We start from the raw sequence: 17,500 nt of genomic DNA on the forward strand, positions 1-17,500 counted from the left end.
AACCCAAAGTAAGACAAACTGTATGAATGGTGTAAAGGTTTTTTTTTTTATCACTTATCTAATATTTTGCAGGAGAGTCTGCTCTGATGTATTCAGTTATTTACAGTTATAGTGTATGGTTCTATTACATACTGTATGAGATTGTACTATGTTATATTACATCACATTTCAATATATTATATTACGCGATATCCCATTACATTATATTACAATACTGTATTCTGTAAAGTGCTGCGTACAGTGGTGGTGCTATAGAAATAAACATATGCTTAACATATATTATATAATATTGAGATATATTACACTATATGATATTTATGACATTATATGACATGCAATTACGATATAATAAATTAAGTTATTATATCACATTACGGTATAATATATATATATAAAATTAATTATATTATTTAAATTACTTTTTGATTAATTATATTTCTATTGTAATATATTACATTATGGTATATTACATTTGTATATTATATTATGGTACATATCGTATACAGGCAGTCCTCGGTTATCCGACACAATGTGTTACTCAAAATGGCGTTGTAAAGCGAAACGTTGTAAAGCGAAATACGTTTTCCCATAGGAACACTGTTTAAATGAAAGGTTCCGTTCCTGAAGACATTTTTAACACTAAAATACACCAAATATTTTATGCAGGCAATAAGATACGCAGCACACACATAAATTATATAATGTATATACTGTATTATATATATAATATAACATAATAAATAATATATTATATAGTATAATATAATATTATATAGTATAATATTATATATATATGCTCTTACGACGCTTTGCAACGTTGTTTATGTGAATGTGTATATATATATATACACACATACATAACGTTTCAAAGCGTCGTAAGAGCGTTGGATAAGCCATTTTGGCGTTGTAAAAATGAACATAGGTATGCATTGCATAGCATTGGATAAGCCATTCGTTGTAAAGTGAAGCGTTGTAAAACGAGGACTGCCTGTATTGTTATACTATATTTTATAAGACATCAGGTAATGATATTTCATTACCTTATATTACATTATATTTTGGTATATTATATTACATTGTATCTTACTGCATACAGACACACAAGAAGAGGTCACTTTTAGAAAAATCAACCTGCATTCTCTTTTAAAAGTCTGCTTAAGAAATGTTTTAACATCTATATATTTCCAGAATACATTTATAATAGAATAATGCACTGAGTTATCAGGATGAATAGGCCAGTGGAACTACACCTGTATAAAATGTGTCTTTTTCTTACAGGAGCGTGGAACTAGGACCAGCCCGGGACATCTTCCCTCCCACCGCGTCTCCTCTCTTCTTACTGCTCAGCTTGGTTTTGGGAACCTGCGCAATGTTGGTGAAAGAGACGGGATGCACAGTGTTTGGGGTGTGTTTGCTGTATGACCTACTGTTCCTGTGTCCACGGAGACTCAAAAGGTTTGTCCTGTGACTCTTGTTTAGATTCATTCATATGTGATAATTACTCTTTGCTATCACCGGGTTGGTGACTGAAGTGTTCAGGTGGCTGAATCCATCTCTGTTCTGCTACCCTAATAGTGCAGTGATTACCAACCTTATTTATTCTGTACTACTATAAACAAACAAACAGGACTTCCCATACCATCAACATTGTACAGGCGTGTTAAAGTATATATAACAATGCTAACATTCTCCCTATACTTACATACTCCCCATACTTTCATCTAGAGATGTGCACTTGACCCCGTGTTTTAGGTTTCAAATTTCTCTTTGCCAAAACTCGTCAAAAGGTTTCGTGATGGAAAAAATCCTACCGTCATGTAATCTGGAGTGGTTGTGTGCTTCCTATGTAAATATTTGTGCCATTTGCAAATATAATGATGATGATGATGATGATGATGATGATGATGATGATGATGATGATGATGATGATGATGATGATGATGATGATGATGATGATGATGATGATGATGATGATGATGATGATGATGGCTATGGGTTATGTCTACTTCCAAGTCAGACAAAAACAGGGCAAGACTAGTTACATGGAGGAGGCTATTTAGAAAGACCATTTCAAATGATCAAGTATATTATGTTGGAGTGCATGAAGGATGATGTTTGCAAGTCAGACAGGACTCGGAACTTGTTGGCAAAAGGAGAAGACTATTTAGAAGGACCATTTAAATGAAATATTTTGGAGACCGTGAATGAAGGGTACGGTTGACGTTGTATCTTTCGTATAGCAAATGTTTGCTGAGACCGTGGTCAAAAAATATTTTTGTATACATTTTTCAGACGGGAATAAATAAATAAAAGCATTATGTCTTTGGGTCCTTCCTCTAACACTTGTGTCACAGATGGAACTGTTAGGACTTTCATACAGAACAAGCCAAGCACTATACCCACATGGATGTTTCATCTGTTACTGGCCATGCTGTACGAGTGCTTGCTTGTTTACGCTCTCACAAAATAGTAAAAAAAAAGAACTAAAATGAGACGTTGCCATTGGCACGTTGGAAACTAGGAACACCCCAAATGGAACCATCACTCCCTTTCTACCCTGGATACCATATTGTCTATAAGGGAATCTGTACACATTCCCTGTGAAGGTTGAGAATCATTTCTATTTCACCTTACAATTCACTTATATATTTTTCACTATCACTGTTGTTCAGCGCCGTTCTAAGTCACTTGGGTTCACGTTGGAAACTAGGACATGATGATGATGGCAGTGGAGTGGGTGCTGATGGTGTGGGTGGTAGTGATTTGCCATGGGCAGAATGGCACTGGTGGCAGCTTAGTTAGCTCAGTTGATGGCATGGCAGATTTTCTTGAAGCTGTTGCAGTGTTCTCCATGCTGTTGCCAAATGCCGACAATGACCAGAGATTTTATAGTCAGCCTCCCCTGTACCATCATGTTTCAGAAAAGTCTGTACGATAGTGTGTACAAAACAAGGAATGTGTTCAAAGTGTCCAATCCTATGGAGAGTCCAGGAGGGGTTAGCCATTTTACAATTGCATTTCTGTCTCAATCAATAGATTGACACCAGAATACTTCTTAGTGAACAAAGAGAAACAGGCTCCAGGGCACTCCTAAGATGATTCAGGTCACTTGTAGATCAAATGAAAAAATTGTGGTCCCAGAGTAGAGTAGTACTGAAAAATCTTTATTGCAGCATACAAAAGTGGACCGTAAAATACCTCCCACGTGTTTCAACCAAAAACTGGTCTTCTTGGTGAAGCCAGCAATACATATAAAGTAGCTTGACTGAATTACATTGTTCAACCCCATGCTAGTAGACACAGAGGAAGATGAGAATGGAGAGGCTGCTGTTGATGAGGCTGATACCTAGTAAGTTATCACGGTATTGTAGTCCTTAGTTTGATCAGTACCACTTGTCCACTTTTCCATAGTTACAGTAAGTGGATAGTTGGTACAGTGGCATTGATGCCATGGTGAATTTTTCCTTCGGTTCCATGTACAAATCTTGAATGTCTTTTCTAGAGAAATGGAATTTGATATCCTGGGCACATAAACTACACTAATCTGTGGAAGTAATATTCTGTGCAACATGGCGTCTACAATCAAACTTTGTTCCTCTTGCAAATCAATGGTAAAACAGGCATTTCTTTGTGATAAAAATAGTTACGTTGCGAAGAGGACCTTCCTTTAGGCCTCAGACATGGTGCTGCTGCTCGGCACTGAGCCCCTGCAGCCGTAATGAGAGCGGCTTTGGCAAGGGCTCACGCACGCGTCCGCACGCTTGGGGAAGCGTGTGTCTGACGGAGTTTTTAAATTTCCCCGCTTGCCGGAGTGCAGGGCCGGTCACGTGAGCGGTTCGCCCAATGAGGGCGAACCAGCTCCGTGACGTCACTGGCCCAGCCCCACCCCGCCCCGCGATTGCGCGCTGTGTAAGGCCAGTGAAAGCACCCGCTTTCCCTGAGCCTCAGCGCCTCCGCACTCTGCAAATAACTATGTCCCAGGCCTTAGACTTTCTCTTCACCATCTGTGGAGACACAGCATCAGCAACAGTAGCATCCAGGTAATCCTGAGAAGACATAATGGAATTGCGGAATGCTTTTGGTCGTTGATGCTATGGAGCTGATAGTTTTGATGAAGACTTTGCTGCAAATGGGAAAACATGGAAGAAGTGCTAAGGTGGTCTGTGTCCGCCCTACCTTTGATTAGCTTTGCCTGACAAAAGATGCTGTCTGCCTTGCATATATTGTCTGAATTAGAGTAGAACACTTTTTTATTGTGCTTGTTAATGCCATGGGGTGGCAGTGGCTGCTTTTCACTTTCTATGTCAACACTTCATCAGTGTCAAAATTTAGCAGAAGTATTAACTCCAACAGAATCATCCCCAATAGGGATTTCTTTTTTAAACTGGTTAAAAAATTGGTGAAATGGAGGGGTTGGATACAAGCTGGCTTTAAGTATCAGAAATGTCAAATGTCATGGCTACTCTTCTTGGACTTTCTCCAACTTTATACATGAAGGCACAGATACAGAAACAACTTCTTCTTTTGATTCAATGTGCTCGTTATATGATGTCTCAGACTGAGTGATTCACAGATGAGCTGAAAGACCTGTACTCCATATTGGCAGAGGAAGGTGGTGTGCCTCACTTTGGGACTAGGTACTAGTAGTCTATTTTTCCTGGCTTTATACTGATTGGCTGGCGAGGAGAGAAATGCTCTGCTGGCCATCAGCACCCACCTCCACATGGTATGGGGTGGGTAAGGAAGTGCGTCGTACGGAACCTGAGAGTGTAGCCTCTTCCTTGATATGGCTCTGCATAGTGCAATAGGTCCCAGACCAGAAAATTATTGTTAATGGTCTGGTCCTGTATAGGTCTGGTATGTATGTATGTATGTATGTATGTGTCTGTGTGTGTGCGTGTATATACATGTGCATGTGTATACGTGTGTGTGTGTGTACACTTTGTGTGTGTGTGTACACTTTGTGTGTGTGTGTGTGTGCACACGTGTGTGTGTGTGCTCACTTGTGTGTATCTGTGTGCGCACACCTGTGTGTGTGTGTGTGCGCACACTTGTGTGTGTGTGTGTGCACGCGTGTGTGTGTGTGTGTGTGTGTGTATGTGAGCGTGTATACGTGTGTGTGTGTGTGCGCACGTGTGTGTGTGTGTGCATGTGTGTGTGTGTGTGCATGTGTGTGTGTGTGTGTGTGTGTGCTCACTTGTGTGTATCTGTGTGCGCACACTTGTGTGTGTGTGTGTGCACACGTGTGTGTGTGTGTGCACACGTGTGTGTGTGTGTGCGTGCACACGTGTGTGTGTGTGTGTATACGTGTGTCTGTGTACGTGTGTGTGTGTCTACATGTGTGTGTCTACGTGTGTGTGTGTCTACGTGTGTGTGTGTCTACGTGTGTGTGTGTGTCTACGTGTGTGCATGTGTCTACGTGTGTGCGTGTGTCTACGTGTGTGTGTGTGTCTACGTGTGTGTGTGTCTACGTGTGTGTGTGTCTACGTGTGTGTGTCTACGTGTGTGTGTCTACGTGTGTGTGTGTCTACGTGTGTGTGTGTGTCTACATGTGTGTGTGTGTCTACGTGTGTCTACGTGTGTGTGTGTGTGTGTGTCTACGTGTGTGTGTGTGTGTGTGTATATATGTGTGTGTTGGAGGAGGGACGGATGGAGGGATGAGGCCGGAGAGGAGGGAATGTGTGTGGGGGGGAGCTGCTTACCATAGAGCATATAGCCAGCAGCAGCTTCCTCCTGCAGCCCTGGGGAGTCGCACCCCAGCTCAAGTCATCTGCTAGGGAGGGGCGGGGATCAAACGGGAGCCGGACGGAGAGCACAGAGGGCATGTGGAGAGAGAGAGGGGGGGAGCTGCACGGAGAGCACAGAGGGCATGTGGAGGAAGATAGGGGGGGGGGGTGCAATTTGGGATGCAAGAATAAAAAGGCGACTTACAAATTAAATGGAGATATATTGGGGGAATCCTTGATGGAGAAGGATTTAGGAATGCTTGTAGACAGCAGGCTTAGCAATAGTGCCCAATGTCATGCAGTAGCTACAAAGGCAAACAAGATCTTATCTTGCATCAAACAGGCAATGGATGGAAGGGAAGTAAACATAATTGTGCCCCTTTACAAAGCATTAGTAAGACCATACCTTGAATATGGAGTACAATTTTGGGCACCAATCCTAAGAAAAGACATTATGGAACTAGAGAGAGTGCAGAGAAGAGCCACCAAATTAATAAAGGGGATTGACATTCTAACTTATGAGGAGAGGATAGCTAAATTAGATTTATTTACATTAGAAAAGAGGCGTCTAAGAGGGGATATGATAACTATATACAAATATATTCAGGGACAATACAAGGAGCTTTCAAAAGAACTATTCATCCCACGGGCAGTACAAAGGACTCGGGGCCATCCCTTAAGGTTGGAGGAAAGGAAATTTCACCAGCAACAAAGGAAAGGGTTCTTTACAGTAAGGGCAGTTACAATGTGGAATTCATTACCCCTGGAGACTGTGATGGCAGATACAATAGATTTGTTCAAAAAAAGCTTGGACATCTTTTTAGATGGGAAAGGTATACAGGGATATACCAAATAAGTATACATGGGAAGGATGTTGATCCAGGGATTAATCCGATTGCCAATTCTTGGAGTCAAGAAGGAATTAATTTTTCCCCTTAATGGGGTTTTTTGTTTGCCTTCCTCTGGATCAATAATAAGTATAGATATAGGATAAAGTATCTGTTGTCTAAATTTAGCATAGGTTGAACTTGATGGATGTACGTCTTTTTTCAACCTTATCTACTATGTAACTATGTAACTATATAATTTCCCCCCCCCCCCCTTCTCACTTTCCGGCGGCAGAAGAAGAGGAGTATTGCAGACCACACAGGAGCAGCACCAGAGGAAGAGACAGCTGGCAGCCGGAGAAGAGGACCATGTCAACGGAGGAATGGAGATAAGACAGAAGCAGCAGGAAGGAGAAAGACCATCAGACCCTGTGTGCGAAGCAGGAGCAGCCGTGTTACAGTGCGCTCCTCCCCGGCCGTTTTCCTATGCTGTCCTGCTCCGCACACAGGGTCTGCTGGTCTTCTCCCACCTGCTGCCGTCGCTGTCGTCCACTGTCTTAACTACATTCTTCCGCTGACACAGTCCTCTTCTCCGGCCACCAGCTATCTTCCTCCAGTGCCGCACCTGTGGTCTGCAGTCCTCCTCTTTTTCTGCCGCCGGTAAGCGAGATGATGGATAAAAAAGAAGGTCGGAAAACCGAAGGTCAGATCATCAGGACTCTACTGTACTTATAAAATACTATATTTAGCTAAGTCTTTTTCTTTTCTTTCCCACCTTTTATCTCTTTTTCTCTTTCCCTTTTTCCCTTTATCTCTCGCTTTCCTTTCTCTCATGGTCTCTTCCTTCTCCCGCTCTCTTTCTTTTCTCCGCTGCACTCTTTGCCTCTGGTTTCTCTCTCTCTTTGCCTCTGGTCTCTCTTTTTGTCTGCTCTCTTGCACTCTTTGCCTCTTCTCTCTATCTCTCTCCCTTTGCATCTGGTCTATGTCTGCTTTCCCTCTGGTCTCTCTCCCCTCTCTCTCTCTTCCCCTGTCTCTTCCCCTCTGGCCTCTCTTCCTCTCTCTCACTTTGCCTCTGCTCACTCTCTTTCTCTGCTTGCCTTTCTTTGCCTCTGGTCCTTCTCGCTTTGCCTCTCTGTCTCTCATCTCTCTCGTCTCTCTTCTCTTGTCTCATCTCTTTTCTCTTGTCCCATCTCTCTCTCTCTCTCTCTCTCTCTCTCTCTCTCTCTCTCTCTCTCTCTCTCTCTCTCTCTCTCTCTCTCTCTCTCTCTTCTCTTGTCTCTCTCTCTCTCTCTCTCTCTCTCTCTCTCTCTCTCTCTCTCTCTCTCTCTCTTTTTCTCTCTGTAGGATATGAAGCTGCTATTCAGACAGAAGATGTTTTGTAGCAGAGAATGATTATGGAGTCAGTAGGTGAAGCTGATATTTCTGGCTTCAGCATCTCTGGGATAATATTATGTTACAGTTTACTGGTTGTAATATTCTGATTGTGATTTTTACTTTTTCTAAGATCTATGTGTTATCTTTATATCTGACAAGATTGCTGCTTGTTGCCATGGAGACACGTCCATCAAATTCTTCTAAAGTTGTAGATGGATGCGTCGGGAGTTTAACCATCTGAGGGCTGCAATACAATTTGTTACCTGCACATCTGTTAGCACTAATATTTACTCTGACTCTTACAGCAGCAAAATAAACAATAAGGTACATGAGAAAGTCATTATACTGCACATACTGTATAACACTCCCCAGTGTGAGCTGTATCCCAGTATGTCAGGACCACTTCTGATTTAACCAAGAGCTTGTGGTTCAGACCCAAGAACAATAAAGGGTGGAGCCCGAAACCAATGTGCAAAATAGGGCTTGTATACCAGTGTAATAACATAAAAAAAATTATATACATATATATACAGGCATACCCCGCATTAACGTACACAATGGGACCGGAGCATGTATGTAAAGCGAAAACGTACTTAAAGTGAAGCACTATCTTTTTAACACTTATAGATGCATGTACTGTTCTGCAATCGTCATATACGTGCATAACTGATGTAAATAACGCATGTGTAACAGGCTCTATAGTCTCCCCGCTTGCGCACAGCTTCAGTACAGGTAGGGAGCCGGTATTGCTGTTCAGGACGTGCTGACAGGCGCATGCGCGAGCTGCCATTTGCCTATTGAGCGAGATGTACTTACTCGCGTGTGTACTTAAAGTGAGTGTACTTAAACCGGGGTATGCCTGTATATATACTGACAATGTGCCTAGCATTTCCTGCTTTGTTTAGGGAGAGAGCTCCAGACAATACCACTGTGATAGTTATACATGGTAACCTCAAGAAATTATGTGAGGTTAGGGGCAGGCAGTGTGGTCAGTGGCAGTAATTATTGTAGTGTATTAAGGCCTTCTGGTTTATTGCTAAATAAAAATCTTAACATGTTGGTGTCATGCCCAGCATTTATTTAAACTACTCCATAATCATTTTGACTTAGAAATGTGTTTTAAAGAATACGTGGCTTAGTGTGTTGGTATGTGTGTGTGTGTAATGTGTTTGCCTTAAGCCCCACTCCTCCCCACACAGGAGCAGTACCTGCATGCCTGGGTTGTGTAATCTGCACACTGTCGGTGCTCTCTGCTTTGTTTGCTTCTGCTTTGTTTGCTGATATTGACTGTCAGCTCTAGGATCAAGTGATTAATAGCAGAGACATTTCTGAGTGTTTCAGCCTAATGACTTTCACTTCCAATGCAGTCTCTGGCACGTGACATGATTCCTTGGCACAAGAATTTCTTCAGATGATTTTCTGCTGCCGGTGCCTCGTGTAGTAATACTGTTATTCCAGTTTCTTCCTTTTGGTGCAGAACTTTGTCCCGAGAGGTTAATACCAACTCCGAGATCTGGTGGATTTGTTTGATGTTAAAAAAGGGTGTAAAACAGAGACGTAGAAACAGATGCATCTTGTTATCAGGTGTTTTACGGAATAATTACTGTGCAGACAACGTGCAAAGCAACTCTCTTTAGAAAACAATGCAGGGAATAAATAGTTACCGTCACATAGTTTAATTACCATTTTGAATTAAAGATCGTTGTAGAATCTACATCTCTCCTGTTTTCCTGTGTCTGTCAGAAGCAGAGGCAGCTAACTTCATTAACCTTGCTTCTCTTGTTGACCTTTTAGGTCCCTGACTCCAGACCAACACAGGAGCATTCGGCATGTGGCCGGTCCTTTCCTGAAGAGAGCCGCTTTGGTCACCTGCCATGTAAGTGCGATGTGGAATGATAGTTTTTGCCCAGAACGTACATTTCTATGCAGCCCATAATCTGTAGCTGAAAGCTACAGTGTGTGAGCTCCTGCCAGCCTGCCTCACACAGCAGACAAACACAGTGTACAGAGCAGAGTGACCTACTGTATCTAAAGAGATGTCTCGCTTCCAATTGAGTTAGAAGCATTTCCAGCCAAGTCCTGTCCGAATTGTAATTCAATACAAGAACCATTTCTTTAGGGAGGGCTGAGAATCAGCCGAATACTGAGAATAACCTGAGTTTTTCCAACCCCATCCTGACGTGACCAAGCCACTATGTGATCCACAAACCACACGAACAGCAGCACTGATCAATCTTTCTCAGTCCATTTTAATTGAAAACCCTTTCACACTTTTTTCTCCTTTAGGTAACAACTGAATTTCTGCACATTGCAGTGTTACATTTTTAGTTGGATCGTATTTAAAATGGTGTCCTGCATAATGTTGATACCAAATGACCAAAGAATAGTCACAAAAAAGAAACCCACTTTAATTGCACACAGCCTATATAGAATACGAGAAAGTAGTGGAGGAAACTAAATAGTCCCAGCATATACTTAATGCAGGAGAGGTAAAATCCAAAATAATAAAATTTTAATAGTTATTAAACTTTTCTAAGTGCAATATAAAATCATATAAAAACCAATGAAATATGCCGTGGTTGTGGACATATCTAGTATATAGTATATATATGTCCAGGTTCTGGTGAATGCATAGTCATGGACCATACCACACTATGATTAGTGGGTGTAGAGATCTCACTAGTACTGTATCTGCTATAGATATCTCAGCACTGGGTGCATGTAATAGTAATCTATGTCTAATCACAGAACCTTAAGCACACTGCAGCTGCTTCATCACAGAACGTCTGCCTGTTGTGATCAAGGGTATACCATAGTCACATTATCTGTTCCCTTCTTTCAATTCTGGACTGTACTTTAATGTCACTGGTACAAATGATGCCGCTACATGAATGAGCTTTTACCTTGAATGTGACAACAAGAATATAATTGTCATTATCTATGTGACAAATATAGCATCTGAAGTCATTTTGGAGACTCAGATGGTGACCCTGCTCTAGAAGGTACACCGTCACACACCTTATGACAAGCCTTTTGTAGCCAGTGTAATAGTAACATTATAATAGCTAAACCTTTTACAGCAAGCACATGGGAGCAAAGGTTCGGTATTGATAGGTAGGTAGACTGACTGCCCCTTTAACATTTACTTTCGAAATGTGTAACATTGCGATTACAGGTTGTCTGGAGGGGCCCTTTGTTATCATTTAAAAGGATGGATTTGAGATCATGTTACAGCAGTAATATCTTCACAATACTACAGACTAGATTTACCTAAACAATACTATTCATCCTGAGGGGTCAGTATAATCTCTGCCGGAGAGGAGGCTTTATCTCCATGTGCACTGGGAATATTTATTGTGACCTGGCCTAGTTAGGGAAGGATTTGAAAAGACGTCTGTGTCTCCTGCAGGTGGCTCTGGTTTTATATTTCCGTCTCCGTATAATGGGAGGTTCCATGCCGTTGTTTTCCGAGCAAGACAATCCTGCTTCCGTCTCACCTTACATCCTCACCAGGTACAGCGAATGACTCCAGCTGGGAGTCAGCAGCGTTCCTTTCTTGTTTTGTGCTGTGGGAGGAGGAGAGAACCTTTGGCTCATGTCCCTGAATGTTCTCATGTGATCAAGACTGTAACTCGAGAATCTAATCCACAGCAGAAAAGGACTGAAGAGTTTTTTTATTTTTTTTATCCCACATAGAAACGTAGTAATAATCCAGAAAGGATGTGTCCCCTTCCCTGCACATAACCAGGGGTGGGCAACTCGAGTCCTATAGGGCCACCAACAGGTTGGGGTTTCAGGATATCCCTGCTTCAGCTTAGCTGGCTCAATCAGTGGCTCAGTCAAAGACTGAGCCATCTGTGCTGAAGCAGGGATATCCTGAAAACGTGACCTGTTGGTGGCCCTTGAGGACTGGAGTTGCCCAACCCTGGCATAGAAAGACATAAAAGTGCATACCCAACCCTGTTATAAGCTCAGAGAAATGTTTGCTCTTAAGCAGCGCTAAATAACTGGTTTAACAAGTTTTATCTCGCAAAAAATAAAACAAGCCCCCCCCCCCCCACACGAACTTGCCCATCGTTTATCTATTGTCTTACCATAGTGCCTATTGATAAATTATATTTTCCAGTTATAAATGATTTCCAGATATGGTCAACTTATACAAAGTAATCAGTCACTGACCTGTATCTGGGAGTCACTGACCTGTATCTGGGAGTCACTGGCCCGTATCTGGGAGTCACTGGCCCGTATCTGGGAGTCACTGGCCCGTATCTGGGAGTCACTGGCCCGTATCTGGGAGTCACTGACCCGTATCTGGGAGTCACTGGCCCGTATCTGGGAGTCACTGGCCCGTATCTGGGAGTCACTGGCCCGTATCTGGGAGTCACTGGCCCGTATCTGGGAGTCACTGGCCCGTATCTGGGTTTCAGTAAACCAGGACACAGTGGTGACTAATATCTTCTCCAGACATAGAGGACATATGACAGATTTGTGTTCTGAAATCAACTGAATCTGCTGCCTGTATGTTGCAGGTTCCTGACCTATTCCTATCTCCTGGCTTTTAATGTCTGGCTCCTGCTTGCTCCCATCACACTATGCTACGACTGGCAGGTGGGCAGCATCCCGCTGATCCATTCCATATGGGACAGACGAAATGTGGCTACTCTCCTCCTGCTGGGGATCCTGATATCTCTGGGAATGCACTGCTTGACAGCTTCCAAGGTATTATTATTATTATTATTAAGGATTGTATATACATACTGTATATCATAACATAAAATGCAACGTATAGCAGCTACCAAGCTACTGCCATTATTCTAAAGCAAATATGTACATGGTTTCTTAATAAGGGTGGGTACTTTCAATGGTGTTTTGGTTCTCAATTTGGTGTTTTTGAACGTGGTTGTGGTTATCAATTACGGTAACAAAGCCGCTGCCTTTTATACCTCCAAATCGAGTCTGCCGTTACTTGTCTGTTATATGTGGGTACTGGTTCCAAGGGGAGGGGGGAGGGTCCCTCGCTGCCTCCCTGGTCATGTGCGCGCGCATCATAGACGGTCCTATTGACCCAATAGAACTCATTACCCAGCATGCGCACGAGCAGTCCGTGAGCATGAACGCGGCCTGAAGCTCTACTGCCCACGTCTGTTACCAATCAGCACCGTGGACACTTCCCCCGGCTTCCTTTTACAGGTTGATCACTTCCTCTTCCTGGTTGCCAGATCAATGTGCAATTGTCTTCAGCTTTGCTATCAGGGCATCTATCTCTCTGACTCGCCTGGTGCCTGATTTCTGCCTGCCTGACTACTCTTGTGACCTCTGCCTGCCCTTACCCCGGCTTGTCTGACATTGTTGCTTTCTGCCTGTCCTGATCCCGGCTTCTATACCATTATCCCATCTGCCCTGGCCTCAGTTTGCCCGGCCTTCACTTCTGTCTCATTTGTTTGTCGATCCTACCCTTCATCGACTCTGTCGCACTCAGCCCATCTTGACGACCACGCTCCGCTCCGTCCAGTTCCGCCTACTACAGACATTGAGATCCGCTTCCTGTCATGGAGCTTACTTTCATTGGTCCTCACACGTTCATAAGAAACAAAAACAAAAACGGTTGTAATAGGGCTTGTACTCCTGTACATACATCAGTGTTTCCCAACCGAGGTTCTGTGGCACCCTGGGGTTCCGTGGCACTCTGGGGTTCCGTGAGAGAATCAAAGGGTTCCAGGGGATTTGTCAGATCTCCCAGAGCAGGGAGAAAGCAGGTGCTAGGGGGCAGCAAATCAGGAGGTGGTGTCAAGAGCTTGCAGGGTGTGGCCCAGCAGGAGGAAGCAGCATGAACCCAAGAGAGGCGAGGTTGTGCCTCTGTGCTTTGTGTATTTGTCATGTTGTTGGTGTGTGTGTACTGTATTTGTATTGCCCTGATGGTGGGGTTTTTTTTTGTGACTGTCCACTTGTGAGTTTGACTCTCTGCCCCCTTTGACTCCTGTGACTCTGCCCTCTCTGACCCCTCTAACTTCTGTGACTCTCTGACTCCGTGCCCCCACTGACTGCTTACCCCCACTGACTCCTTGCTTCATCTTATCCTCTGACCCTTCTGTCTGATTGTCTGTCTCTGTCTCATGTGACTCTCTGAGTCTCTGTGAGCCTATCCTGTTGAAGGGGGGGGGGGGTTCAGCAACCGAACACTGTGATTAAGGGTGCCCCTAGAGATAAAAGGTTGAAACCACTGACATACATGTATTCACTTGTGCATGTATGCATAAATACATGCACTGGTGCGTGCATACATACACATACATATAATAATCACAGAGCAAACTCAAACACATTGTCATGGGAGATTCAGAAAATCCTAAGTCTACACAAGATTTTGGGTTTCCTGACCATTTTGTAAGACTGCAACTCTGGAGATTGATGGCCCCGCTGATGCTGGGGCCCAACCGGGATTTCTCTTGGTACCCAGCGGACGTTCCAGCCTGAAGAGTATTGATCTACACAAACCTGCGTTTGCTACTTTTAATTGTTACCCCCATTTAAAGCCATTATGCATATTAACTTATCTCACATAGTGAAGAAAACATTTCTAAACTCTGCTATGAGTCCCCAGCAGTTTCCCCCACACACCGAGGAGGTCCCCTCTAGCCCCAAGTATTAGGAGACATGAGTGAGACCTAAAGTCCACATAACAGATTTGGGCGGTGGCATTTTCTGTTCCTCCTCGGCTTCCTTTCGGCAGGGTTTCTCTGTTTATGGAAAGGACATATCCTGCCGTTCCCTCCACTTCTGGTTGTGCAGGAAGGATATTTTTATAAACATATAAATATTGCATTTTGTTCTGTACTTCTAAACCTTTTTCCAGGTAGCTTGTATTGCTTTTGGTCACTTTCTTTTCCACGTAACAGCCATTTTGACAGCTAATTAATGTCTTTACACTTTTTTCTTTTTTTTTGATTCCCACAAACTCAAATACAATGGTTCCATTTTCAATTTCTAGGACTAAAGTTGCATTTCTGTGCATCCCTGCAGCACATTTGGATGGCTGTTGTAATGCATCAGAATGTTTGGACACCCTGGCTCAGCATCCCTGTTCTACTTCGTGTATGAAACTTTAACCTCTTGTGTGGGGCATAAGTAAGAGGCAATGAGACGGGCTCAATTAACAGGGCCAGTGGACTCGGAGGCCCTGTGGCATTGAGGGGGTTAACGGGCATGTAGTGCTGGGTTGTTGGAAGCACTGCACAGGTGCAGCACAGTGAGTGTTGATTACACAGTGGCATAAAAAGGCAGAGAACAGCTCTAGCGTAGAGACTTCCTGGGGAAACGGCTGGACTGAGTATAGATCTAGCGAGGGCTGGTGCCTAATGTGAGATCTGACAGTGCAGTAGGTGGAATGTTGAAGGGCAGCAGCTGCCGCATCGTTTTACGACTTCTGTACATATGTTTGTGCTGTAATAAAGCCTCTGCCTGCGTGGTGTCTGCAGCTGCAACACAGCCCTGAATTCACCACTACAGCCTTTGGCAGCGGGAAGATAGCACCGCTGATGGTAAAGGGTAACTGCAGGGTGTCTCTTTAACTGGAGACTTTAGCTGCTGAACCACCTGCTGGCGCTGCTCATATAGCAGCCTGTTTGTGCTTTGCTGTGAATCCCTGTTGCGCTTCTACGGCTTTCTGCTGAACCTCAGTAGCCTCCATTCGTGCCTTAATAAATGTGTCCGCTGTGCCCTCATACATCCTACTGCTGTGTTACAGTGGATGAAGGAAGATGATGTTGTTGAACATTTTCTGTTGATATTTTAATAAACTGCAGAGCGGGCAACAATGGGCAGGTATGTTGGCTCCGTTTGCAGCAGGTGAAGTGCAGAAAGCATATCATGACTTGACAGCAGAAGACTCAAAGCAGTAAGATGAACACTTTTCCCCTGAAGAAGCTCTTGGAGTGAAATGCGTAGGGTGAGTGCGCAGACCCTTTGGAGCCCCCCTGAGTCTTGTGAAGTACTATACTGAGGATCCAGGATGCTGTCTTCCTGGTTTTCCCCTTCCTGTACCTGAACAACATTCTGTCACATCCGCAGCTACTCCGGTCACGGACCGCCCCGCTGACGCATCACACGGCGTTCCTATGCGCACACGCACGGCTAGGGCAGTACACGCACGCTCAGTGAGAAGCTGCCAGCACCTCCCACTGGGAGGGAACTCGGCCGTACACCCGCGTGACGTCAGCGCTCCGCGACGCGCATCGCGCACGCGCGCGGGTTGCTCGGCAACCAAGGCAATCACCAGGAAAGCATTACCTGCAGGCTGTTTCTAATTACTGCTGCTCGGACACCATTGGAGGACCGGATCACACCCTTGCAATGTAATTGGATCCTCCCTGCATATATACCTGCTCCTGTCTGGCATTCCTTGCTGAGCATAAACTCCTGTTTATGCATTGTGCTCACCGCTGCTGTTTTGTGTTGCTTGAACTTTGCTTGGCCTGACCTGTCTGTTTCCTGATACTTGAACCTGGCTGTTCTTTGGACTCCTACCTTCTCCAGCACTTTGAACCCGGCTTCGCTCTCGACCATTCTACCTTCTATTACCCTGGACCTTGGCTACGGAAATCTACTATCCTCTACTCTCCAATCCCGGATCACGGCAAGTACCCTGACTACCCTGACCTCTCCAACCCTACGACGCGGTACGACTTGGACTACGCATTCCGGACAGGACTGCGTGCTTGTGGGTCGGTGTCTTTCTATCCCCACCTCAGCCCCGCGGTCTTCCGTCCTGTTTGTGGTGAGCGCAGCGTGACACATTCCCTGTGGACGGCCACCACAGGTGATATCATCAGGAAGGAGTGACAAGAACCTAATCCACAATCTGACCCAGGGTGGCCCACAGGCCTGCACCGTTAGCACTTATGTGAGTGTAACTTGTACTTTTATTATTGTTAAAACAATCTATACTATCTGTGTCCTCTGTTCTGTTCTTCACATATGGGAATCTCCCCATCTGCTTATCCTGATCCTGAGGGACGCCCTCCCAAGAGTATCTGAAGAAATCTTCCATGAGTTGGTGACTCCGAATAACCGCACTCACTGCCTTTAAAAACTCCACCATTGTGAGTGAGATACCTAGTCAGTCTACTTTGCACATATTTATTCGCACGGAATTGCACTATTGTGTGTGTTTTTTCTTGTCTTTTTATATCTGGGGTGTATTTGTGCTCCTGATCCTTTGCTTCAGTTTACCTGTTTGGACTTCGGATTGAGTCCTTTTCTGGAGCTGCACTACTCCCATAAAGTAATATTATTTCATTTGTTATCACAGTTTTGTTCACTTGTTATTCACATTACGGTGTGTGCGCTTGAACCTCTCTTTTTTTTCCGTACCTCGACATTAAAGTGTGAAATTGTGGCCCATACAGGCGTTAACGTGGCAGACACGCCCAAGTGGAAGCTCCGTGATTCTACAGTTGTGGGGCGGGCCATCGCATGCAAGTACTGTACCTGGTACACCTAGCTCTACCAGAAGCCCATTCAGCTGTGCAATTAGAGGTAATGCACTGGGTTATTCAGGGTCTACCTGGAAGCATG

General features: G+C 44.1%; 1 protein-coding gene across 6 annotated transcripts in view; it reads left to right on the top strand.

Moving 5' to 3' along the window:
- The window catches only part of TMTC1 (transmembrane O-mannosyltransferase targeting cadherins 1), a 72,735-nt gene that overhangs the window by 19,655 nt on the left and 35,580 nt on the right, over positions 1 to 17,500 (top strand). For all 6 annotated transcript variants that reach the window (XR_012801885.1, XM_075602272.1, XM_075602277.1 and 3 more), the window contains 4 exons: positions 1,279 to 1,455; positions 9,722 to 9,803; positions 11,337 to 11,440; positions 12,457 to 12,646. Coding sequence is in view for 5 of the 6 variants with exons in the window: in XM_075602272.1 (XP_075458387.1) it covers positions 1,279 to 1,455; positions 9,722 to 9,803; positions 11,337 to 11,440; positions 12,457 to 12,646 (553 nt within the window). In the remaining variant the exon portion in view is untranslated. The remainder of the gene's footprint in view (positions 1 to 1,278; positions 1,456 to 9,721; positions 9,804 to 11,336; positions 11,441 to 12,456; positions 12,647 to 17,500) is intronic.

Source organism: Ascaphus truei, chromosome 5 (genome assembly GCF_040206685.1).
Source record: "Ascaphus truei isolate aAscTru1 chromosome 5, aAscTru1.hap1, whole genome shotgun sequence".
NCBI lineage: Eukaryota > Metazoa > Chordata > Amphibia > Anura > Ascaphidae > Ascaphus > Ascaphus truei.